General features: G+C 38.0%; 1 protein-coding gene across 1 annotated transcript in view; it reads right to left on the bottom strand.

Moving 5' to 3' along the window:
• The window catches only part of TTLL7 (tubulin tyrosine ligase like 7), a 175,796-nt gene that overhangs the window by 102,995 nt on the left and 46,435 nt on the right, over nucleotides 1-26,366 (bottom strand). Inside the window, exons 3-7 of the mRNA XM_045292051.1 lie at nucleotides 12,626-12,825; nucleotides 12,231-12,359; nucleotides 6,516-6,637; nucleotides 5,539-5,606; nucleotides 1,908-2,066 (exon numbers count right to left, since the gene is read on the bottom strand). Coding sequence (XP_045147986.1) covers nucleotides 1,908-2,066; nucleotides 5,539-5,606; nucleotides 6,516-6,637; nucleotides 12,231-12,359; nucleotides 12,626-12,650 — 503 coding nt within the window. The 5' untranslated portion in view covers nucleotides 12,651-12,825. The remainder of the gene's footprint in view (nucleotides 1-1,907; nucleotides 2,067-5,538; nucleotides 5,607-6,515; nucleotides 6,638-12,230; nucleotides 12,360-12,625; nucleotides 12,826-26,366) is intronic.

Here is a 26,366-nt window from a genome sequence, read left to right as displayed (position 1 = left end):
CTACGCAAGAATTGAGCAACTTTCTCTGAGTTAGTTCACACAGTAGCCTCACCTGGGAAGGTTCTCTCTGGTCACAGTGAATTTTTTTGTAAAAGCAGAGAGGGGAAAAAAATGAGGAGTCGAAACCAAGGGCTCAAGTAGAAAGAAAATGCTTTGAAAACGATGATGGCAACATGTGGACAAATGTGCTTGAGACAATGGATGCATGTATGGATTGTGATAAGACTTGTATGAGGCCCCAATAAAGTGATTTAAAAAAAAAGTTTTGCTTTAATCTTGTTTTTCGTAATGGCCAATTTAAGAGAACAATGTGCAGTTATAAATTTTGTTTCCTGCTTGGGAAATATGCCACCAAAATTGTTGTGGTGTTGAACACAGCTTACAAGGACAGTACTATGGGGAAAACTCAAGTGTATAAATGGTGTTATCAGTTCATAAAACGTGAAATGTCAATTGGTGACAAACCTTGTTCTGGATGTCTGTCAACTTCCCGAATGGATAAAAATGCTGACTTGTAGTGCATTTGGAGTTTGTTCCACCATGTCAGACTGTTAATTAAGCTTTCTATTTAGAGGTTCTGAAAAGATTGTATAACAGTGTGCATCAAAAAAGGTCTGATTTGTGGTAAATGGGAGACTAGTTTTGCCACCACAACAATGCACCTGTTCACACAACCATCTCAGTGCACCAGTTTTTGGCAAAAACAGCATGCTTCTCTTGCCCCATGGACCTTACTCACCTGACCTCACTCTGTGTGACTTGTTTTTGTTTCCGTGCATGAAGAGGGACATGAAAGGACATCAATTTGATGACATAGAGAAGTGCAGAAAAAATGAGGGAGGTACTGTCAACCATCCAAACAGATGAGTTTGAAAAATGCTTCCAATAATGGAATCACAGATTTGACAAATGTGTTAAGTGTAATGGAGAGTACTTAGAAGGTGATAAGGTTGTTTTGTAAAAAAAAAAAAAATTAAATACATTACTTTGAAGGGACAAAATTCTTGTTTGTGGGGGCTACCCCTTGTATTTCAAAGTATCTTTTCTCCCACTACTTGTACATCAAAGGTCAAAATGAATCATGCCTTTGTGCTTTTATTAAAGCAGTTTCAGCCAGATTTTCTTTGAAGAAAGACATTATGGAAAATTAACTAAACTTTAGAAAGAAAAAGGAAATAGAAATAATAAATTTCACATTCTAATCTCATCTAATATATTTAGTTCCCAACCCTTCAGTTTTAAATGTGTCCTACTTATTTTTAATCTAATTAGTACAGCTATATAAAAGAAAGCAAAGTAAATAAAATACATTTTTTCAAGATTTCTAGTTATAGAAAGAGTGATTCCCATTCCATTTTCTCCAAGCTAATTTAGTTCTATAATATCAACTAATTTTACTCTCCCAAACGTGCTCTAAAATTAATATAACTGCAAATTGGAAGTTCAAAAACAATAGGAAACAACTTTTTTCCCCCTAGCCTATAAACTATTGATTCTCCACATTCCTGATGCCGCGACCTTTTATACAGTTCCTCATGTGGTGGTGAACCCAACCATAAAATTATTTTTGTTGCTATTTCATAACTGTAATTTTGCTACTGTTATGTATCAGGCGACCCCTGTGAAAGGGTCATTCAACCCCCAAACGGGTCGCAACCCACAGGCTGAGAACCACTGCTATAAACTCATTAAATACTCACAACCTGTTGATTTGTAGCTTTAAAATTTATTATCAAAAGCTTATGGGACAAGGTAAAAAGAATGGCTCATTAAACATTCAAGTTCAGAAAACCAATACTTAGAAGCCTATTTTAGGTTTTTGTATTGGTTTGCAACCATGAGAATATGCTCATATTTACTTTTCAGGTTTTTTGTTCATTTGAATATAACAAGTAAAATAAACCTACCCATGACCCATTGCACCATTAGCTGGTTTTACTATAAAAGTTTTCTGCTTCCGTTTTTTCTTCAATTCTTTCACATAATTTTGAAATTGAGTATATTCAGCAGGAAAAATCCATGTTCGAGGGACAAAGGTATAATCCATAGGCCGAGTCTTTATCATTCTGTTAATTAGACATAATATGAAAATAATTTATATTCAAACTCTTTAAAATTTTCTTTCTCTTTGCTACTGGTGTTTCCCACAAAGATTTAAATTCTCTCCGTCCTTTTATTTACCTACTCACACATTCAATATTTTTTATTAGACACCTAATATGCTCAAGACCCAAGGGTAATATCAGTCAGAAAAAAAAAGACAAAAAGCTCTACCTTTGTAGAATTTACATATTTATAGAGCAAATATTTAAGTATATCCTATGTGTTAGGTCCTGGGGATATGAAGATTATGAGTTAGTATGGTCTCTGGTCCTAGGAGCATAGATGAACTAGTGATTACAAGGCAACATGACATACACAATAAAAGCATATAAGGTACCACAATCTCTAATTGATAGGACTAAACCATGGAATGAAGGAAAAAATAATCAACTTGTATCCATTGTTCTTCTTAAAGTTTGGTGTTAGATATATTCATTCAAAATTTTTATTCTAACTTTAATACTATAAGTTCTATAATAGAAAGAAAAAGTATATACTGTGTAACTCAACAAATTCACTGCCATGAAGTGAACTCTTCTTATAGAGACAGAATAGAACTGACCCTGCAGGTTTCCTAGACAGTAAACCTTTATGGGAGTAGATAGTCAAAATCTTCCCCCCCACCCCCCACGAATAACTGGTGGTTTTGAATTGCTGCCCTTGCAGTTAGCAACCCCACACATAATCCCCTATGCAACCGGGGTCCTCTAAGTCACAAGAATAAAGAGTCACTCATTCTGCCTCATGATGGGTGTGGGAAAATAGGACTTGGTTCAATGGCGGGTGTCATTTTTATACATGATTTTTATTCCTCCAGGTGTCACCATTAGGGAGCGCTTTTTAAAAATTATAATTTAAGTAGAACATGCATTAAGTCCTAAGCAGGGCGAAAACAAAGATCATTAGCACAAGGTCCCAATGGCATCCAAGAGTTTACAGGGAAGTGGTGGCTTAAACAGGACATTGGAGAACAAAGAAACTGTCCCAGGAGCATGACTGGCAGCAAGGGACGAGAATGGACTTAAGATTTTGGAATCTAGGATGATTTCTGTTCAAAGTCTATCATATAAAAACAAAATAAAAAACTCACTGCCATTGAATCTCTTCTCACTCATACAGGACAAGGTAGAACTACCCCTGTGGATTTCAGAGACTGTCACTCTTTACAGGAGTAGAAAGCTTCAATTTCCTCCCATGGAGCAGTTGGCTGGTAATTTTGAACTTCCGACTTTATTCAAAATTAGTAACTCCCTCTGCTACTGAGTCTTCTGCACCCATAATTCTCAGCACTCACCACAATCACAACTTATTGTTTTAAGTGCTATCATCTGTTTTTGATCACCTCATCTGCCCAAACAGAGCACTCACTCACTGCCACTGAGTTGAGTCTATTTCCACCCTTTAGGACAGAAGAGAACTGCCCCTGAATGTTTCTGAAACTGTAACTCTACAGGAAAAGAAAGCCTCATCTTTCTCTCAAGGAGCAACTGGTAGCTTTGAACTGCTGACCTTGTGGTTAGCAGCCCAATGGCTAACCCTCTGTGCCATCATGGTCCCTTCTAAACTCAGCACAGTGCCTGCCATATGTTATTCCTGCTAGTTTCTGTCAAGTCACTTCTGACTCGGAAGGGCCCTGTGTATAACAGAACAAAATGTTGCTCCATCCTGCCTTATCTCACAATAGTAGGTGTGTATGGCTTAGTTCTCATGGCCATTGAGTCAATTCTGACTCAGAGAAACCCTATATAGCAACGGTTCTCCACCTGTGGGTCGCGACCCCTTTGGGGGTCAAACAACCCTTTCACAGGGATCGCCCGATTCATAACAGTAGCAAAATGACAGGTATGAAGTAGGAATGAAAATAATGTTATGGTTCGGGGGAGGTCACCACAACATGAGGAACTGTCTTAACGGGTGGCAGCGTTAGGAAGGTTGAAAACCACTGCTATGTAGGGTTTCCAGGGTTTTGTAAATCTTAATGGGAGCATTCTGCCACAGAGGGGCTGGCTGATCTGAACTGCTGACCCTCAGATTAAACAGGGCAAAAACAAAGTAGTCCAACATGTACCCGACAGACCCATCAGGTCTCAACTACGTAATTAATAATTTAAATAAAACACATATGAGGGTGCTTCAAAAACTTTGTCGTAATTTTACATTATCTTTTAATTCCATTTCTCCATGGACCCTCATAGACTAAATAAAATACATGCCCCAAACTTTACAGAGATAATTCCTTTTCCTTTGAGGTTCATATGTCTTCTTGTTAGAAAAGCATACTGCCTATACAATATTCTAAACCACAAACCTTGGCTTAATCTAAGAAGCTTTGCCCTGTAAACTCTACCTCCTTAATATCTCTTACATTGATTTTCTCTTCACAATTCCAACTATCTCTTTGGCTTTAGATGGTTCATTGCTTCTTATATACACCAGTCAACCATCTCTTCAGAGGGATTTCTCCGTATGCCCTTGTCTTTGTCCAATCCATTATCCAAGGCATATTATTTCTCTGCTTCATTCTGTTTAATAACCTCTCATTTCTCTCAGGATAAGATTAAAGGTTTATTGAGAAGATAAAGCAATTACTAGGTGAATAATTAAATGAATGACTAAAATACAACAAGTAATACATGTACTGGCTTTTAAATATATCTCCAACATCCTCATGAGCCTTCCAACATCGTATAGCATTAGAATCCCAAACACATTGTATTGGGTCAAGTCTCCCTATTTGCTCCTACTTCTGTTCCTGTCTCTTCTCAAAGGGTGAACTCCTATACATCTTTCGATATGCATCTCATACCTTATCTTCTCGAGAAAGTTTTCCTTGCTCCTCCAAAAATGATCTATCTGACCACCTTTGTGATGACTACACATTGATCCTCTACTTATATTATGGCAGATCAAATTGTATTCTACATATTAGGTTTTTCCCTCACTAGGTTGTGAGGTTTAGGCAGGGACTAAGGTCTGTTGTTTTTAATATTTTCTGTTTTCTTTTTGATTGAGGATTTCATGTTTTACCTTGTGAGTGTTGTTAGTTTTGTTTTTTGTTTTTAATGTTTTTATGCATATGAAATCCAGGATAGGTAAATCTATAGAGACAGTAACTAAGTTAGTGGCTCCTTGAGGGTATGTCAGGGGAGTTTAGAGGGAAATGAGGAGCTAATGATGAGTACAAGAACAGAGAAATTTTCTAAAACTGATTGTGGTGATGACTGTACAATTCTTCTTGATGTGGTTAAACTATAGAATGGTATGATATGTGAAGTCTATGCAAATAAAACTGTTACTAAAAACTTCTATCTCTAAGAGTCTATCTCTCATTTAAATAGCATTTCAAATCAATTCAACCTTGTGAAAGAGAGCAATATCATATCTATTATATAAATATTCAACAGATCTTCTGTATTATAAGAAAATAAAGATTACTTGGTCATATTTCTTGCTAAGAAATCCTTCCTACAGATCTCCCCCATTCCTGGAAAATGGTTGATTCTCTGAAAAATAAAAAGGTAAAAGTTAATGCTCTAATTGATTTAATAAATATACACATTTATGCCAAAGTACAGTTAAATCATTTATTTTATATTTTAAAATAAATTGGTAGTTGTTCATGCAAATTTAATTTAAAATCCAATGACCTACAATGAAGTTGCTGAAGTAAAGAATCTATGGTTATCAGAGATTAAAATTGTAATTTAAAAAAATTTTTTAAACATTTAAAAAATATTTACATATGTGCTCAAGTTCAAAACATCTGAAAATATAGTAAATCAGTGTCCAAATTATTTTTAATATTCTAGATTATATTCATACACATAGACATTATAGAATATGAACATATATATTTTACTTCAGTCGATTGTGTGCTACCTTCTATCACTCCCTGCTATTGAGTCAATGCTGACTGACTCAAAATAATGCCCTGTGAGTTTCCAAACTCTAACTGTTTACAAGAGTAAAAGCCCAGTCTTTGTCCCCAGGAGCTACGGACGGCTTCCAACTGCCACCCATTCAGATAGCAGCCCAACACATAATCACGTCACCACCTGGGCTCCTCCTATATGCTAGCAGCTATCTACACTAGTAGCTAAAGAAAGGCTATGCAAAATGTCAATTGCCTAACATCTATTCCACCTCGTTTTTTACACATCATTTCTTTTAAGAGTAATTCAAAGCAGTCTGGATGAGTTTTCACCTCTCTATTGTTAGAAAGAGGTTAAAAGTTGAAGTGGAAGAGATTGCAGGCTTCATGCAGAGTCAGTACAACTGAATAGCAACAAAATAGGTAAATCAAGTGAGTGAGAACTGAAATTTAATATGCCACCAGTTTAAAAACCCCATCTAAAAGAAATTATGGTAGAATTCATATAGTTTTTTCTCATGACCAATAATTAATCTCCCACCTGGTAATTTTGCAGCTCTGAAATCTTTTCCTGTGGAACTGCAGAATCGCACCATAGAAGGTTACTTGTTTCATCCTCATCCGGCGTTTTCAAAAATCCCATTTCATCTATTACTAAACGAACTGCAAATAAACAGTGAAATGAAATCCGAATTTAAATACTCTGAGATGTAGTCACTGACCTTTTGTGCTATGTAAATATTTTAGTTCATGCTATACATTTGCAGAATAATCATTTGCTTGTGGCATCATCTTATTCTTAATCACAACAGCTTTCTCTGTGGTTCAATTTTACTCAATAGTAACTGAGAGTTCTTCTGAAGGTACACCCCAAATCCTTAGTTTCAGTCATCGAAGATTTAACAGGGACAGAAAACTGCCAAAGAGTGTGGTAATTATTTATGGCATGATGAAAACAAACTGTGGAGACAACACTTCTATTCAGGAAATGCACATTTGCAGCTTTTTTGTGACTTTGGGCTATTGACAAAAGGACAAAAGTAAAAATAGCCCTTGGTCATTGGATCTAGCCTATTCTTTCCACCTCCTTCATTCAAATTATTTTTAGCCCTTGAAATCATGTCACCTGAGTTAACTCGGACTGAAGCATAAGGAAGCAGAATTCACAGAAGAGATTTGCAGGCCTCCTCCCTTCCATTCTATATGCCCAGAAAAAAATCTCTTTTTAGTACAAACTATTGATGTGCTCCCCTAGATTCAGACTAACCATGGAGACACGTTTCTGCCAAATAAATCTTTGCCTTAAAATAAAGAGCAAAATGCTTTTTATAATTTGGAAGTTCCAATCGAATATTGAGTCTTAGCAGAAGCGTGTATTTACATATTTACATGTTTCTGTTTGTTTGTTTTATTTTTCAATGTTTTCTTTATACTGGTACTCTGTTATATGAGGAAAAATGATAATGAAGGGTCAATGAACAATGACTTCTGTGCCAGTAAGAGATGATTGACTAGACCTCTGCTAGTAATCCTGGGGGCATTTGATTGCTTTTTAGGTGAAGTGGGAAGAGATGATTTTTTGTGTTCGTGTCTGGAAAAAAAGCCATCAAAGAAAAAGACCATAGTTGAAAGTGTGTATGTGATAGAGGAGGAAACTGTTGAGTTGAAGTTGCTGTTTCGCGTCACAACCTTGAAGAAGCTGGATGCCCAAGTGACAATATGAAACACAAGACCCTGCTCAAGACCACCACACAGCTTTGGCATCAGGTGCTTCCGAGAGACCTAGGGATCACACAGATGGCAAGGGCACTCGTGACGCAACCTAAAAGACACCCTTATCTGGTTCACATACAGAAAACCTAAAGGCTTCATGGGGCGAGTATCTCTTACTCATTCCATGACAGAAATGTCTTCCCTGGCTTTTTGAATGTAGGCGGGGTCTTTTCCTTCTTATGCATTCTTTGTATTTTTGTCTTCATACTATTACGACCTTATCATTACCACCTTAGAGCAATTTTGTTTTTAATTGTTTTCTGTTGGGTTTCTCAGCTTTGATGCATAATGAGAATAACTGATACAAGAGGCTATAGGGAATGCAGGGGTGGGTGGTGGGTAATGGGAGGGAATGGTATTTCAGGAGTATAATGAAAGTGGGAGTGGAGAGTGAGCACTAGAATGGATTGTGATTACACAACTCATTTTAAAGGTGATTTAACAATGGGGCAGGGGATGCTCTAAAATTGATGTGGTGATGACTGCACACTTCTCCTTGATATGATTGAACTATTGAATCATTCAATTGTATGATATGTAAAAATTGTTAGGGGGGAAAAATAATAAATGATTAAGGACATAAAAAAAAAAGGAAAGAAAGAAAACCTAGTCAATGCCAGAACAGGAGCTCAGAAACAGACTTAGTCCAGAGAATCTAAGACATACTGCCTGTGGGCTCACAGAAATAGCTGGAGAGGCCTTGCTGTGCAAAGCAGAACTCCTGCAGCAGCTTGAAGAGGTGGCCAAATGAGCTATTGAAATTTGGAAATTCATATGTACACAAGCCAGTGAAGGTTGGGAATATTCAAGCTGTGTAAGAACTGTGGGAACGATGCACTCTCTTTAGACCCATAAAATTATATTTGTAAAGTAGGTCATATATAAATCCCTTCTATTATGAAATTCAAACTTTGAAAAGCTGAACTTAAAGCTCAATTTCAAAGCAAAAATGCAATGACAGAATTAAATGATCACTTTCTCAAACTAAGCAATGTTAACTTATTTTTGTTTTAACTGAAATTTTAAAATCAATTGGTATCATTTGTAGGCCATCTTCCTCCTGTACATAAAAAAGCACTCATTAAATTATAAGGGGGTACCCAAAAAAGACTGGAGTTGCACTAGGCAAAACGGTGTTTTCATAGTATGCATTTTCCCCACTAGGTGAGCATCCAGCAACTTGCCCTGACTTAGTGCACCCAGAGGCATAGCCTGGGAAGGTTCTCTCTGGTCACAGTAAATTTTTTTGTAAAGCAATTTAGCTAATCTTTTTTTTTTTTTTTTTTGGATGGCCAATTTAAGAGAACAGACTGTAGATGTGAAATTCTCTTTCCTGATTGGGAAAAATGCCGCTGAAACTGCTTATAAGGGCAGCCCTATGGGAGAAACTCCAGTTTTCTCATTTTAAAAAAGGTAAAATTTTGCTTGGTGACACCTCATTCTAGACATTTGTCAACTTCCCAAATGGACAAAAATGTCAACTCATAGTGCATTTGGAGTTCATTCTACCAGGTCACACTATTAATCAAGCTTTCTATTTAGAGGTTCTTTAAAAAGTGCATAAACAGTGTGTAGCAGAAAAGGCCTGATTTGTAGCAGACAGGGGACTTGCTTTTGCCACCACAACAATGCTCCTGCTCACGCAGCCATCTCAGTGCACCAGTTTCTGGCAAAAAAAAAAAAAAAAAAGCATGCCTGTCTTGCCCCACGCACCTTGCTCACCTGAACTCACTCCGAGTGACTTCTTTTTGTTTCCGCAAATGCAGAGGGGCATGAAAAGACAGCAATTTGACGACATAGAAGAGGTGAAGAAAAAAATGAGGGAGGTGCTGTCAACCATCCAAACAGATAAGTTTTAAAAATGTTTCCAAGAATGGGATCGTAGATTTGACAAATATTTTAAATGTAGTGGAGAGTACTTTGAAGGTGATAAGGTTGTTTTGTGAAAAAAAAGAAAGCTTTAAAAAAAACCCTCCAGTTTTGATACCCTCTTGTACATCCGTTCCAAATAAAAGGTTGCTGATAGAGAACGCCTAAAGTCTATGCTTCTAAATGTTGGTCATTTGGAATATCCCTTTAAAAAGAGGTGGCCTGCCAATTATAATATTCAATTTCTACCAAGTAAACTTCCTATTGAAAAAATAGGGATAGCTATATCTCGTTTTCTCGTCTGTTTGTAGACTTAGGTATCCCTGCTCAATCTTCCTTGTCCTCATTTAATGAAAATTACAAATAGAAAAGAATACATTCCTTACAAATGTTTCCTATTTTGTTTGCTTTTGCCTAACCTATAGAACTTTCAGAGACTGTTGAGCTATAATAGCAGAGATACATGTAACCACGTTCTCAGTTTCAGAGGCAGCAGACAGTCCAAAATGCCTCATTTCAAGTTTCAATTCTTATTCTATTTAGGCAACATAAAACAATGAAAACACTGCCAAATTTAGACACAAAGTCAGTCCGGTTCGTAGTCCTACTTTTGCTGGCTATGTGAACTTGGTGAAGGCACTCTCTCTAATCTTAAATTTCAGTTGTTTTAATCCTAATACTTTAGGTTGTTGGTCTCCAGCAAGGAACATCATGAAACATAATAATGTAAACATCACTAATGTATTAATTAAAGGAATACCTTTAAATTAAAGGAATATCTGTAAAAAATATTTTACTATGCAAAAAGTTTGTCTCAATGTGGAACTATGAGCGAAACTTCTGTCAGTACTCAGAAACAGAACATTTCTTTTGAAAAACCAGTACTTCATCTTCAAAGAACTGTGAGTTTTATCATCAATGATGTTTCAACATTGGCTATTGTGCCCAAGGAACTATGAACTAAATCTATTCCCATTTCTAACACTGTGGGTCTCATTGGAATATATTTGGCTATATTAGATCTGATTCATCACAGAACTATCTTATTTCACTATTTTTATAGTTCTCTATTTTATTTTTCCCTTTTGAATGTAGAAAATAGAAGTTTGAGCCTCCAATCAGTTTTCCTCATAAAAGTCATTATTAGAGTGAGGGAAGATGGACTCGGGAGGGAGCAAGGGAAGACAGGAGTCTATTTCACAAAAATATTAAGATGTGAAGGGATAACATGTGAAAGTAGTTGGTCACATATAAAGAATTAAGAAGCACGTGGCTGCAAAACAAAAGGATGCTGCTTTGATCCCACCCAGAGGCGCCACAAGAGAAAACCCCGGCATTCTACTCCAGTAAAAATTATAGTCTGGAAACGACAATGAAACAACAGTTCTCATCTTTGCATGTGAGGAGGCACTGTGATTGAAAATTGAGTTGAGAGCATCTGACAACAGCCAAGATTAATACTAAAGCTAGTAGCAATCAGAATATTCTATATCAGGACACAAAGGCAACACCAGGCTAAAGAGTGTGTCCTACTACAGCCTAATTCCCTTTCCATCACATGATTCACTTGGCCAAGGGAACAGTAATGAGATTCCAATAAGTAAGCTACTGGGTTTCATTCGGGTAAATACCGGGAAAGCAAGATAGCGTTTTCTTTTGGACACAGGCCCAATGTGCTCATTCCCTCCTTTACAGGAAGCTATGTGTTCTCCCAACAGTCCCCGTGCAAGGCTCCAAGCCTGCTCCACCACGAACTGTGCTAAACAATTGAACCGACAGAGACGCATGGGTATGAGTATGAAGAAAAATAATGCAGAAAAATTTCTGGGCAAAGGAAAGAAAGCTGCATTTAAAAACCCCTCTTTGGGTCAAATTTGAACCCCATCGGTGTCTTAAGAGTCAACAGGAGGAAATAACATCAGCGTCATCCAGTCTCTTTTATGATGGTCACCTGATCCTTGTTCTTCCACACTCCCTTCCTCATGCGACCACTCTAATTCGCTTAGTTCTCACTTCTGAGAGAGAATATTAAAATACAATGTTTGGAGATCTTGATTCCAGGGAAATATTCCTTTGATTTCAGATGAAGTTTGGTGAATTACTTAAGCTAAATCGAAATGAGCTTCTCAAAGATTAGGGAGGGCATGGAAACCTAACATCCCCGAGGTTCATACAATTTTATTCAATGCTTTTAACTCATGATTTTTAAAGAATGAGAAGAGTTATTTGAATGCCCATGGTATGTGTTTTTCAATGTGGGCAAAGGTACATTAATTTAAAGGAAATAATTTAAAGAAATTAATTCACTTTACAACTAAAAACTGGATTTGAATGATTTCATTTTCTAAAGTATATCTATATTTAAAGATAAAATCATTGATTTCTAATGTTCATGTTAGTTTAAAATTTATTAAAGAAAAACATATACATTTATTTTATCCAAATGGCAACTAAATCTTTTAATGATTCTGATCTATTTTATTGAAATGTAAACTACCTCATGGGGAAAATCCATCGGAGGCATTTAAAATTCATTCCAAAGTTAACATCTACATTATTTTCAACAGCTATGTTGAACTAATTTTTCCAACGATTATGAAAATCCCATACCGACCTATTTCAAACTTGGTCCCAGCAACATTTGCTGTAATAGTTCCCTTCTTCTTCTTCTTTCTGATTTTCCTCATTGCATTTTCATAAGGTGATTCTGTATCCAGGTCCAGGGGAGAAGGTCTCCGAATAACTGAAGGAAATTTAAGCAACCAAATATCAATAAAATAAAAATATTCCAATCTGGAAACACAATCTCTCTCTCTCTCTTTCTCTCTGTCTCTCTCTGTCTCTCTGTCTCTCTCTCTCTCTGTCTCTCTTTCTCGCTCTCACACACACAGGTAAAATTATAATTCTAGTACTTTAAAATTCCCCATTCGTTTTTCATCCTTAAAAACTGAGACATCATCATCATCGACACATTTATAATTTGTAGTATGCTTAAGTCCCTCTGCTTACCCGCGTCCTGAGGCAGAGATGGCATTCTTGCCAATGCTGAGTACCAAGTATTCCGTGCCACTGTCTCAGCTCTCAGGAAAGCTGGAAGGCCTGCATTAGTCTAAGTAGGATGTGGCCCCAAATCACAAGAAGTTCCTATCACATTATCTTGGTGGAATCCTCAGATTTCAGAGTACTGGCGTTATAGGATAAGGAAGTATCTGTAGGAATTTAAAAACAAAACAACATTTATCAAATATTTTACATATGCTTGTTTTTTAAAATTAAGTAAAGGCAAAAGCCAAGGTATTCAATCAACAAATAAATATTTCTTAACTAACTCATTAAATTTTTATGCAAACTGCCAAGTGATGGATATTAGTGCTGAACGAGCTTATAACCTAGTGGAGGAGGTTTAATTTAAATCACATTATATTTACATAAATCAAAAACATACCATACATAATTAACAACAAAAACATATCCACTGTCATTTATTAAACACCTACTATCTTCTCTTACATCATTTAATTTTTCTTTCTTTCTTTCTTTTTTTCATCCTTTTACTGGGGGTTCATACAGCTCTTGACTTTTAAAAGTTATTTATTGTTTAGGCGTTTTTAGGTATCCAATGTGTTTATTGTTTGGGGTTGGTCTTTTGTTCTTTTTTTTTTTTGTCATTTTATTGTGGGCTCGTAAAACTCATCACAATCCATACATACATCCATTGTGTGAAGTACATTTGTAAATTTGTTGCCATCATCATTTTCAAAACATTTTCTATTTGAGTCCTTGGTATCAGCTCATTTTCTCCCTCCCTCATAAACCCTTGATAATTTATATATTATTATTTTTCTTCACCCACTTTTCTGTTATCCATCCCCCCTGGGGGGCATTATATGTAGATCATTGTAATCGGGATCCCCTTTATCCCCCATATTCCCCTTGCTCTTCTGGTATTGCTACTCTCATTATTGGTCCTGAGGGGTTTATCTGTCTTGGATTCCCGATGTTTCCAGCTCTTATCTGTATCAATGTACATGCTCTGGTCTAGCCGGATTTGTAAGGTAGAATTGGGGTCATGATAGTGAGGGGAGGAAGCATTAAAGAACTAGAGGAAAGTTGTAGTTTAATTGGTGCTATACTGCGCCCTGATTGGCTCGTCTCCTCCCTGTGACCTTTCTGTAATGGGATGTCCAACTGCCTATAGATAGGCTTTGGGTCTCCACTCCGCACTCCCCTTCATTCACATCGATATGATTTTTTTGTTCTGGGTCTTTGATGCCTGATACCTGATCCCATCAATACCTTTTGATCACACGGGCTGGTGTGCTTCTTCTTTGTGGGCTTTGTGGCTTCTCAGCTAGATGGTCGCTCGTTTATCTTCAAACCTTTTAAGACCCCAGACACTACATATTTTGATAGCTGGGCACCATCAGCTTTCTCCACCACATTTGCTTATGCACCAATTTTGAAGTGGAGATTGATATGAATATCCCTCAGTTGCCCTAAACCAGGAGCCCTATGCTCTAGTTTGGACCTCCAGTCCAATGCTTGACAGATCCCTGCAGCATTGCTTTTAATATTTTATAGTGAAATGAATGTCTGGGTACAGATTATGGACTGAAGGAACACAGAGAAAAGTAGTTCATTTGTAGTGCTCGGAGTTCAGATTACATTTTAATTTTACCTTTTAAAAGCAGCACAACTTTGCAGGGCAGAAAATGAAAGGAGTTATCGCTATGATGGTTTTATTTGGGCACATGTTGGTAGGTGCTGTCAAATCTAACGGATTCATACCATTCTGCTTCATCCTCACATTGTTGAAGGCCATTGTTGCAACCACTGTGCCAATTAATTTCGTTCTTCTTTTTCTCTGACTTTATCTAGCATGATGTCCTTCGCCAGGGACTAATTCCTCCTTATAACTTGTTCCAAGCACAGGAGACACAGTCTTCCTATGCTCACTACTAAGAGGCATTCTTCTGATAGTAAATGGTATGTTTAATATTCTTCAACAACACTCCAATTCAAATACTCATAAATCAATGCTCCTGTTTTTCTTATTCATTGTCCAGTGTTCACATGCAAAAATGAGACCCTTGAAAATATCATGAGTTGGGTTAGATGTACCTTATTCTTCAAAGTAAGATACTTGCTTTTCAACACTTCCATGAGCTTTTGCAGGTTTTCTCAATGCTGAATGCCCTTTAATTTCTTCACTGCTGCTTCCATGAGCATTGATTGTGGATCCAAGAGAAATGAAACCCTTGACAATTTAAATCTGCTCTCTGTTTTTCATGATCTATTGGCCTGGTTGTGAGGATTTTTGGTTCCTTCACATTGAGGTGTACCCCACATTGAAGGCTGTGGTCATGACCTTCATCAATAAGGGCTTCCAGTCCTCTTCACGTTCATCAAGCAAGGTTGTGTCCTCTGAATATTGAAGATTGGTAAGGAGCCGTCCTCCAATAATGATGCCCCGTTCTTCATATAGCCCAGCTTCTCAGATTAGCTGCTCAGCATATCAGCTTTCTAATTATTCTCATCCTGTTTTATGAATCTTCTTTGGCTTCTTGTAAAACGTTGCTATATGCAATGAAAACTTATAACAAAACAAACTTACCATAACAAGATATAAGGCACAATATACCTTTGTTAATATCAGAAACAGTAACGTAAAATTGACTTTCATATGAGAGTCACCACAGTTTTCATTATAATACAATTCACTATTAAAGAAAATGTAGTATTTAATTTGTTCTCAGGTATAGTGTTTAATAGAATAATCTCAAGGATAATTCAGTGTCAAAACTAAAGAACTAGTAAACATTATAGGTAAGCTGTGGTTAAAGTAGTTAAAATACTTTATCTCATTAACAAACCCAGAACTTAGATAACACATCTCCCAATATTCCAGATATGGAAGGTAATGATAGAAAAAACTTAATCAAGGAAAGAAAATTCAGAATAAAACTTAGAATTGGAACCTAATTCCTATCCTAATTATATAGTATATTCATGGAGCTTCACACATTTTAGAATATCATGCTATTGTGCTATATAGATGTAAATAAATTTTGCAACATAATAATTATACTATATTTCAAATCACAATAACTATCCCTAACATAATACAAGCTCCCAATCCAAGGCTAAAAGCTAACTAGATCATTTTATGAGAAAAAAGAAGAAAGTAGCCCAAAGTTCAGGTTGATTTCTTTCTGGAAGCTCTCTGGTACTGCAGGGAGGTAACTATTTGAGTATTCAAATCTTCATCCAGCATCTTGTTATTAGAGTAAACAAAGATCCTCTTCATGGTAACAGAGTATTTATTACCTTAAAAGTAGGTGACAAAGTCAACAAGGGCTGGAGAGCAACGATTACATTACTATGCTAACAATAAATTAGTAATTGTTACCATTTGTTTTGTTTTTAAAAAAGATTTGTTCACTCATTAATGACTCAAATGATAACCTAACTGACTTTGATTTGTACATAACTCAAAATAAGACATTTTCATATACTTTCTTCTCCAACTTATATGGAAATGTACACATATACAAGTTTTACTTCATCCCGTTAAGGGTTTGGTTCTTGTTCCTGTTGTCAGAAGCCATGGAGTCAGTTCTGACCCAAAGCACAACGGAACAAAACACTGCCCAGTTCTGCACCTTCATCACAATTGTTCCTACGCTTGCGCCGTTGTTGGAGCTGCAGTGACGGTGCCAAACCACTTCACTGAAGGCCTTCCTCTCTTTCACTACCTTCTTCTTTACCAGCCTGGTCTCGACGGACCACATGCCCGGGGTATCCGAGATGAAGGCTCAGCATCCCTGCCTCTCAGGGGCACTCCAGCTATGCCTCTCTCAAGACAGGCCTGTGTATCCTTTTAGGAGGCCAGGGCATTTTCACTGCTCTTCTCCAGCACCACAATGCAAACACTGTACAGAGACTCTTCTTTGGTTTTCCTTGTCCAACTTGCACATACATGTGACACAGTTATAAAGATCGTGGCTCAGGTCACCTTGGTCCTCAAAGTCACACCCTTGCTTTTCAATGCTTTGAAGAGGTCCTGGGCAGCAGATTTACCCAATGTAATGCATCTTCTGATCTTGTGACTGCTGTTTTCATGAGCATTGATTGTGAATGCAAGCAAGACAAAATCCCTACAACTTCAATCTTATCTACATTTATCACAAGTACCTATGTAATCCCTACTGAAGGCTGCAATCATAGATCTTCCTCAGCAAGTGCCTCAAGTCCTCCTCACTTTCAGCAAGCAAGACTGTGTCGTCTGCATAGCACAGGTTATTAATAAGTCTTCTCCAATCCTGATGCCACACTCTTCTTCATATAATCCAGCATCTCTGAGGATTTGCTCAGCATACAGACTGAATAAGTATGGTGAGAAGATACAAGCCTGACGAACATCATTCCTGATTTAAGCCATGCAGCATCCCCTTGTTCTGTTCGTATAATTGCCTCTCGAGCCATGTACAAGTTCTGCATGAGCACAATAAAGTGATCTGGAATTCCCATTCCTCTCACGGTTATCCATTGTTTGTTATGATCCAAATGCCTTGACATGGTCAATAAAACACAAGGAAACATCTTTCAGGGAAGCTCGGATGGTGTCATGGTTATGTGTGGGCTGCTACCCACACAACAGTTTGAAACCACTAGCTGCTCCATAGGAGAAAGACCGAGCATTCGACTCCCAGAAGAGTCACAGTCTTGCAAATCCACAAGAGCAGTTCTGTCCTGTCCTATACAGTCACAGTGGGGTAGGAATCACTTAGTGGCAGTGAATTTTTTTGAAATATCTTTCTGGTATTCTCTGCTTTCAGCCAAGATCCATCTGACATCAGCAATGGTATCCCTTGTTCCAAATTCTCTTCTGAATTTATCCTGACTTTCTGGCAGCTTCCTGTCAATGCACTGCTGGAACTGTTGTTGAATTATCTTTGGCAAATTTTACTTCCATGAATTATCAATGATAGCTGGTAGGTAATAATAAAAGCATTCTAAAAATTTCAAGGTCACACTCAATTCTCCCAATTCCAGTGATTCTACTTCATTCTAAACAAGGGGTGTATGGTGACAGATTCATCACGTAACTCAGATGATCCACGTTACCTACATAGCAAAAGCAAAAGGAGGGGGAGCCGATTACAAGAATCTACATATAACCTCCCCCCTGGGGGATGGACAACAGAACAGTGGGTGAAGGGAGATGTCGGACAGTGTAAGATATGGCAAAATAATAATAACTCATAAATTATCAAGGGTTCATGAGGGAGGGGTGTGTGGAGAGGGAGGCGAAATGAGGAGGCTAATATCAGGGCTCAAGTGGAAAGCAAATGTTTTGAGAATGATGATGGCAACAAATGTACAAATGTGCTTGACACAATGGATGTATGAATGGATTGTGATAAGAGTTGTGTGAGCCCCCAATAAAATGGATTTTTTTAAAAAAGCAAAAAGAATGTTTCAGTTATTTCCAAAGTATTTCAACCAGTAGTTCCTCAACCTTGGCTGCAAAGCCGAGTCATCTGAGAAGCTCAGGATACACCAGAGACCCTGAGGGTGCCAGGCATCAGCATTTTAAAAAACAATATCCAAGTGATTCCAGCCGGCAGCCAGAATTGCATAGTTATAGGCACATGGGCAATGGAGCGAAACTCCATATGTAATTATAAGATATACATATAAAATTATGAGAACAATTAAAACAAAGAGGACACATCTTCTAACTGTATCCATAAGACCAAGTAGACAAAAATCATCCCTAAAAATTCTATTGTCTGGTTCAACTGAAAAAAAATTGGAAACAAATTATTAAGATATGTATAAATTGATTTGTAAAATCAAAACAATTTTTTGTAAATAACAACTCCATATTCAAAATTAATCTATTTCAAAAAATTCCAAGGAAATGATAATCTTGACTTCTACAATTCCACCTATGGTAAGAAGTTTCTGTGATCAAAATCCAAAAAAAAAAGAATCTTTATTCATTAGGAAAAATTATATTTTACTGCAATGATAAATAAGCCTGTAGTCATAGGACCTTAAAGAAAATAAAGTTTATTGATGATACTATAAATCCAACAAGATGGGTCAAGGCCATTGGGCCGGCGCCACCATGAAGCACAACGTCACTCACTAAACCATAGCACTGCAGGGGACAACACTGGAGACACAGTGTGGAAATAGTGCACAATCTGACCCCATCACACTGGGGCATAACACTAAAGGCATGCAACAGCGCAGCAAGTGGAGCAAAGTGATGAAATTCATGACGAATACCAAAAATAGACTTTAGAGACAGAGTGTGCCACCCCATCAGACTTGACTGGAAAACACTCATAAAGGCCAACAAACAGACCTTGAACTATTTACAGGCTTTTCCATTTTTGTCAGTGGCTTTCTTTTTGTTATTGTTATTTGGTTTGGGGGTTTTTTTTGGTTGCTGTTATTGTTTTGTTGATTTTGACTTCCTTTGTTGTTTTATTTGGCTTTGCCTGGTTTTTGCACTTATTAATGTATCTATCTACATGTCTATCTAGATAGATAGGCGGGATAAATAATTCAGAGATGAAAAGAACAGGACCAATGGTTCCGGGAGAATACGGGAGAAGAGGAGGTGGGAGAAAGGAAGGGTGGGGGTGGGGAGAACCAACCCAAGGACAAGGGAACAACAAGTGAACTAAAATCAATGGAAAGAAGGACATAGGATGCCTATGTCCAATCAAGGGCAATATAGGCTCAATCAAGGGCAATATAGCAACGAGGAATTACTCAACCCGAATGAAGGCCGAACATGATGGTGGGACAAGAGGGAAGTAAGAGGAAAGAGTGGAAAGAACCAGGAGGCAAAGGGCATTTATAGAGACCTAAATAGTGGCATGTACATATGTAAATATGTCTATAACAAGAGGGGAATAGAACTATGTACTCATATCTATATGTTAAGAATTAAGGTAGCATATGGGCATTAGGTCTCAACTCAAATACTCCCTCAACACAAGGACACTTTGTTCTAACAATCCAGCATTCTGTGATGCTCACCTTCCCAGCATGATCGCTGAAGACAAAATAGGTGCATAAGCAAATGTGGTGAAGAAAGCTGATGGCTATCAAAAATTATAGCATCTGGGGTCTTAACAGCTTGAAGATAAACAAGCAGTCATATAGCTCAGAAGCTATATGGAAGAAGCACACCAGCCTGTGTTATCAGGAGGTGTTGATGGAATCAAGTGCCAGACATCTAAGACAAAATCATACCCAATGTGAATAGGGTGGGGGCGGGGGGCATGGAGTGGAGAACCAATGCCCATCTCTAGACAATTGGACATCCCCTCACAGTGGGGTCACAGGGAAGAGATGATCCAGTCAGGGTGCAGTATAGCACCAATGAAACACACAATTTTCCTCTAGTTCTTTGGTGCTTCCTTCCCCCCCCATTATCATGACCTCAATTCTGTCTTACAAATTGGATTAGACCAGAACATGCACAATGCTACAGATAAGATCCCACAACACAGGGAATCCAGGATAGATAAACCCCTCAGGGCCAACCAGGAGAGTAGAGATACCAGGAGGATTAGGGGAAGTGGGAGGGGAAAGGGGGAATTGATCACAAGGATCAATCTAGAACCCCCTCCCAGGAGGACAAATAACGGAAAAGTGGATGAGGGGCGACGGAGGGCAATGTAAGATATGGAAATAATAATCTATAACTTATCAAGGGTTTGTGAGGGAGGGCAGGTGGGGGGGGGAAGAAATGGGGAGCTGATATCAGGGGCTCAAGTGGGAAGAGAATGCTTTGAAAATGATGATGGTGGCATATGTGCAAATGTGCTTGACACACTGGATGAATGTATGGATTGTGATAGATGTAAGAGCCCCCAATAAAAGTAAGAAAAATGAAAGGAAAAAAGAAGATGGGTCAAGGATGTTTCCTAATCGAGTCAGTGAGGGCCCTACCCTGTCGGCACAGTCATCGTCTTCACAATACATGGTCATTGACAGACGGGAAGCGCATTTTGGAGGGTCTCACACAGGCAACTCCTGACACAAAACCTCGACTTACAATTCATATGACCACAGTCAACCACAGATGCGAGAGAACAATTTTATCATTTGGGCCATAAGAAAAGACCCAGTATTCTAAGTCCCTGGACTATGAACTTTCACCTAACAGACATTTCAAACTTGCCCTCTAATGTTACACAAATCTGTTTTCAATTTTAAACGATTCAATAAAATAAATTGTCATCACAACCACCTGCAATGCTCCACATGCAGCCTTTTAATCATTGAAAAGGCTTTGTTGAGTAGCACTAAAGTAAGACTAAATAACAATTATATGCACCTGTTTCGTCTTACCTACAAATTCTACTTAAAGACACACTTAGGAACAAATCTAAGTCATTACCAAGGACCACCTATAAATAAAACTAGCAACTGTTATTGACTCTGACCTTAATTACACCCAGTTTGATCCTATCTATCCACCCACATCTACCACTTGTCTGTCAGTTTGTCTACTGTAATGACTTGTGTGTTGCTGTGTTGCTGGAAGCTATGTCACTGTTTTCAATATAAGTAAGGTCACTCACAAAGAAAGATGAGGCTGTCCACTTTTAAGGAATATAGCCAATGTTCACTTCTAAGGAATTAGGGTCTGCCCTAATGCTGGAAGCTCTGTCAGTAGTATTTCAAATGCCAGCAGGTTCACCCATGAAGAAGGCATAAACTGTTTACTTCTGAGGAATTAGCCACTAAAAACCTCATGGAGGATCCAGAACATTGCCAGGAAAAGTGCTGGAAAATGAACCCCTCAGGCAGAAGGAACTCAAAATATGACTGAGGAAGAGTTGGCTTCTCAAAGTAGAGTTCAACTGTGTATAATTTGAACTTATAGCATGAGGTAGTTTGTATTAGACTGGGTTCTCTAAAGATGCAAACCAGAGCACTTATAAATGTATAAAGTAGAGACATTTATATTGAAAATGAAATTTCTAAAAGGAAAGCAGCTGGCACAGCTGCAGAGAAAGGAAAAGGAAGCCCAGTCCAACTCACTTTGGTGAGTCTGGTGATGTGCTGCATGTCTGTTCAACTCAGGAGGTTCCTGGGCCCAAAGTCCAAAGAAGCAGGAGGTAGATGAGGCATGGTGAACAGTGGCAGAGCTCGGTGTGGCAACGCACAGCACAGTGGCATTGAGGGCAGCAGAGGGGGATGATGCAATGCAGCTGGTCCTGATGTGAGGAGACCCAATGGCCTCTTGGTGCAGTATGGCATGTGCGACTTTGTGGTGCAGTTCAGCGATGTAAGGCAGCCAGATTAGATTACAAACCGGGACCAGGCACAAAGGGAAAAGAAACAGGGTAGCCAGGCCTCCAAAGATCTGCTGATGTCCAGGCCACACTGCAAGGGAGGTCACCAGCCTGCAACCTGACTGATGGACTAAACTCAAGCCATATCTTCTTTAAGGTATCACACTGACACACACCAAAAAACCCCATCCAACACATAGCCCAATGATACTAAGGTTGGTGATAATATGTGAAGGGGCCAGATGACCTGAAGTGCAGTGAAGTATGTAAGAACTCCCAAGCTTGCTACTGGTACCCATTGACCTAGCTTGGAATGGCTAGAATTATGCATACCAGATCCCAGTTAACTACAAAAGGAAAATGTTCACTCTGTGAGCTGGTGTATTTTGCTACAGTCTTGATGGATGGCATGCTCAAGACTGTATTTTGTTTAGAGATGCAAAGGTCCAAAGAGAATTAAGATTCTCCACATCAAAGCATGTGCTTATCTCCTAAGAGAATGGAGGTGGTAGCAGTGGGCAATTTACAAAATGAATGTGCCTTCATGAACAAAAAAGAAAATGAATATCAAAAATGGGGAAGATAAAAGCATGAAATGACTGGCTTATAAACTTTCACAATGTCTTTAGTCTCTAAGTTGAACAATGGAGGATCCTCGCAGAAGAGTGTTCTCTTAATAGGGCTAAGGAAGAGAGGGTGAGGGGATGATGCTGACAGGTGTACAGGATTCAGATGTAGTTTAAGTTTTAAAGAATTGATCCTAACAGGCATCAAGAATTTGGGGGCCACTTATAAAACAAAAGATGTAATGAGGCTGGTGTCTTTTCTGGTTTATGAGTGTGAGTTGTATCCTGTTAGGCCCAAGTATGATTTGATCATGATCATTGTTTGGAATTTATGTATGGGCACAGGTTTGTTTATAAATAGACAAAGAGTGGACTGCGATAACTAGGTTTGTGTTAGAGTATTGGTGGAGCCCAACCTTTCAATCAGGACACAGCCTAATGATGGCTCCTTGTTGATATGGCCTACTTTAAAAAACACTGGGGACAACTGTTCTCCCTCTTGCTCATCTCCTTCCTGCCCATCCCTTCCTGCCTGACTGAGGCAGAGGGCCCATGTAACCTGCCACCCTGGAAACTGCTGGTGCCCTGCCATATTTCTGCTGACCTTGAATCCATAGAACTCTGCATCCACCAGCCTGTGATCTCCCAGATTCTCGTTTCACCTTCCTGATTCATCAGCTGGCAGAAATGTAAGTCTGGAGGGGCTTCCAGCTAGCATCTGATGCATGAATTTGAGTGTGAATGGACAGGGCCAAGAAATTACTTTTTTTTTCTTTTACATAGATGAATTTCACTGGTTTTGTTTCTCTAGGAAATCTAACACAATACACCATTATTAAAGAAGCTCCTGATCCTCATGAAAATCATCCAAATTTCTGTCAGGAGTTTAAGCTTAGGGGAGAAACACCTATGTGCCTAGACTTGCAGCTTTATATATTTTATTACGTAGACTACTAAGACCTGGGGATTCCTAAAGGTGAATGGAAGAGGCTACACAAAAAGAAACTGAGGAACCATTGTCTATCCAAATTAACATACCAGGATATATGAAGCTATTCTTGGAAACCTTGAATGTTTCAGAAAATGCTCTGCCCTTTCACTTTATATAAATAAACTGTGCTAAAGTCCAAGTTGTACGCAAAACAAAGATGAAGATATTTACAAATACAGAGATCATTTAACTAAGTAGTTTATGAAAGATTTGAGGTTATTTTTAGGAGATGTTGGGAACATAAAGCTTTTAATTCAATTTTTGTTGCAAGGGACTACCTTGAACTGATTTAGTTAAATGACATCAATAGAACTTTTTAAAATATTAAATCTTATATTTGACCATATAAATTGGTTTATAAATTATCCCAAACTTCCAAAATAAGAGCTAAGAAATCTGAGCAAAAAACTAAAACTCACCAAAATAAATTAATGGCAATAGAGTTACAACAATTAAAGTCTCTAGGTTATAATACTAGATTCAAAATAATTTGAGAATAAATTCAGGGTTTCCCAGCCAGAAAGTCCTGGTATCAATTTCTGCAAAATTCTTCTGATTTTCAAAGAGAAATAATCATCTCCATACTAATGGTGAGACATGTAAATTCTAAAATCCAAAGAGCAGCTACTCTTTCTCTATTAACCCCCAAGGTTGTAAAAGCCACTACCATAAAGTGCATAAATCTCTAAAATAGTGGGGATTTCAAATTATGAACAGGCTTTTCATTATTTTCTACATATAGTTGCACAGAGTGAATTATATTAACTCAACTACAATTTCACCTCTACCCAATGTAAAAATATTGTCCCTCACGATTGCCTTGGTTTAATAGAGCAGCTATTTACCTCCCACAGGACTTTAAAAAAACTCCCCTTCTTAACACGGAATTAATCCTTTCAGTTGATGGCGCATATTTAAAACCAGATAACTCTAATTCTCCTTATCAGAGAATATATGCTATCCCTATTCCACTGAGGTTTATGAGAGTAGCATTTTTGTGCTCTGCACAAGACAAATTGATTGCACTCCCCAGGACTTGCAAATTTATTCCAGAGAAGCAGTAACCATGCATATAGAATGAAGGCATAAATTAGGGATGACCCATCATTTTTGTATTTTATGGAAACAAAACCAAAATTGCTACATAAAGTAAAATCTGACTCATGGACACCCTATAGGACAGAGTAAAACTGCTCCCTAGAGTTTGCAAGATTATGCAATTTTAGATCAAACCTAATTTTATGATTGATTTTGATGGGCGACCTATAGATTTCCACCACTTGTACTTTAGCTTGTTATACTGTGGTGGCTTGTGTGTTGCTGAGATGCTAGAAGCTATGTTACTGGTATCTCGAATGCCAGCAGGGTCACCCAAAGTGAACAAGTTTCAGGCTAGCTTCCCGACTAAGAACAGACTGTGAAGAAGACACTTCAAAGGAAGCAGCCAGTGGAAACCTTAGGCATAGAAGAGAAACATTGTCAGATACTGAAGACCATGAATGGAAGCAGCGACAGCGCCTGAGGATGGGCCCCTGGGGTTGGAATGCACTTGAAATGTGACTGATGAAGAGAGCTGCTGTCTCAAAGCAGAGATGGCCGTGGTGATGTGAATGGGGTAAAGCCTGTAGCAATGCAGCCATCCCATCTTCATTTGTGGATGGGGCACAACTCAAGGTGAGAAGAAACAGTTGCAAAAAATCTGCTAATAATATGAACTTGGAATGTTTGAAGTCTGCCTCTAGAAAAATTGGAAGTTGTCAAAAATTAAATGGAATGCATAAAGTTCAGTATTCTAGATGTTACTGAGCTGACATGGGCTGGTATTGGCCATTCTGAATCAGATAATCATACGGTGTACTATGCCCAGAATGGCACAAAAGAGGAATAGGGTTGAATTCATTGTTAGAAAGGACATTTTGAAATCTGTTCTGAAGTACAATGCTTCCTGTGATAAGATTATATCTGCAATCAAGAAAATCCAATCAATACAACTATTATTTGCATTTAGGCACCAACTGCAAAAGCTAATGATGAAGAAATTGAAGAATTCTACCAGTATCTTCAGTAAAAAAAAATTGATCAAATATGCAATCAAGATGAATTGATAATTATTGGAATAGAAATTCACAACAAAGAGGAAGGAATATATGGTCTTTGTGAAAAAAAATGAAGCTGGAGATCACATAATAGAACTTTACAAGATAAATGACGTGTCCATAATAAATGCCTGTTTTCAACAACACAAAAGATGGCTGTACACATGGACTTCTCCAGATGGAATATAGCAAAATCAAATTGACTACATGTATGGGAAAAGATGATAGAGAAGCTTACTATCAGCAGCTAAAACCAGGCCACTGCTGGCTGTGTAACAGATCAATCGATCATATGAAAGTTCAGAGTAAAACGGAAGAAATTTAAAACAAGTCCAGAGAGCCAAAATACAGCCTTGCGTCTACCCTACCTGAATTTGGGAAACATCTAAGAACAGATCTGAAGCACTGACACCAGCAACAGAAGGCTTGATGAGCCGTGGGAGGACATCAAGAATATCATTGATGAAGAAACCAAAATGTAGCTTAAAAGGCAGGAAAAAAGGAAAAGATAAAAATGGATGTCAGAAAGGATTTTCTGAAACATTCTTCATCTCAGAGCCTCAAATGCAAATGGAAGAAATGAGGACGTCAAATAGCTGAATGGAAAAATTTTAAGGTCAGCTCAAGAAGATAAAGTTAACTATTATAATGAAATGTACAAAAACCTAGATTTAGAAAACCAAAAGGGAAGAAGATACTTAGTATAGGAGGGGTACCCCACAAAAAGGATTTTTTTTGAACCTATGTATTCAATTTTTTTTTTTT

Source organism: Echinops telfairi, unplaced genomic scaffold (genome assembly GCF_000313985.2).
Source record: "Echinops telfairi isolate 266 unplaced genomic scaffold, ASM31398v2 ScPeMD7_443;HRSCAF=831, whole genome shotgun sequence".
Lineage (NCBI taxonomy): Eukaryota > Metazoa > Chordata > Mammalia > Afrosoricida > Tenrecidae > Echinops > Echinops telfairi.
The sequence above is the reverse complement of the archived record's forward strand: the minus strand, read 5'-3'. Positions and strand labels throughout refer to the sequence as shown.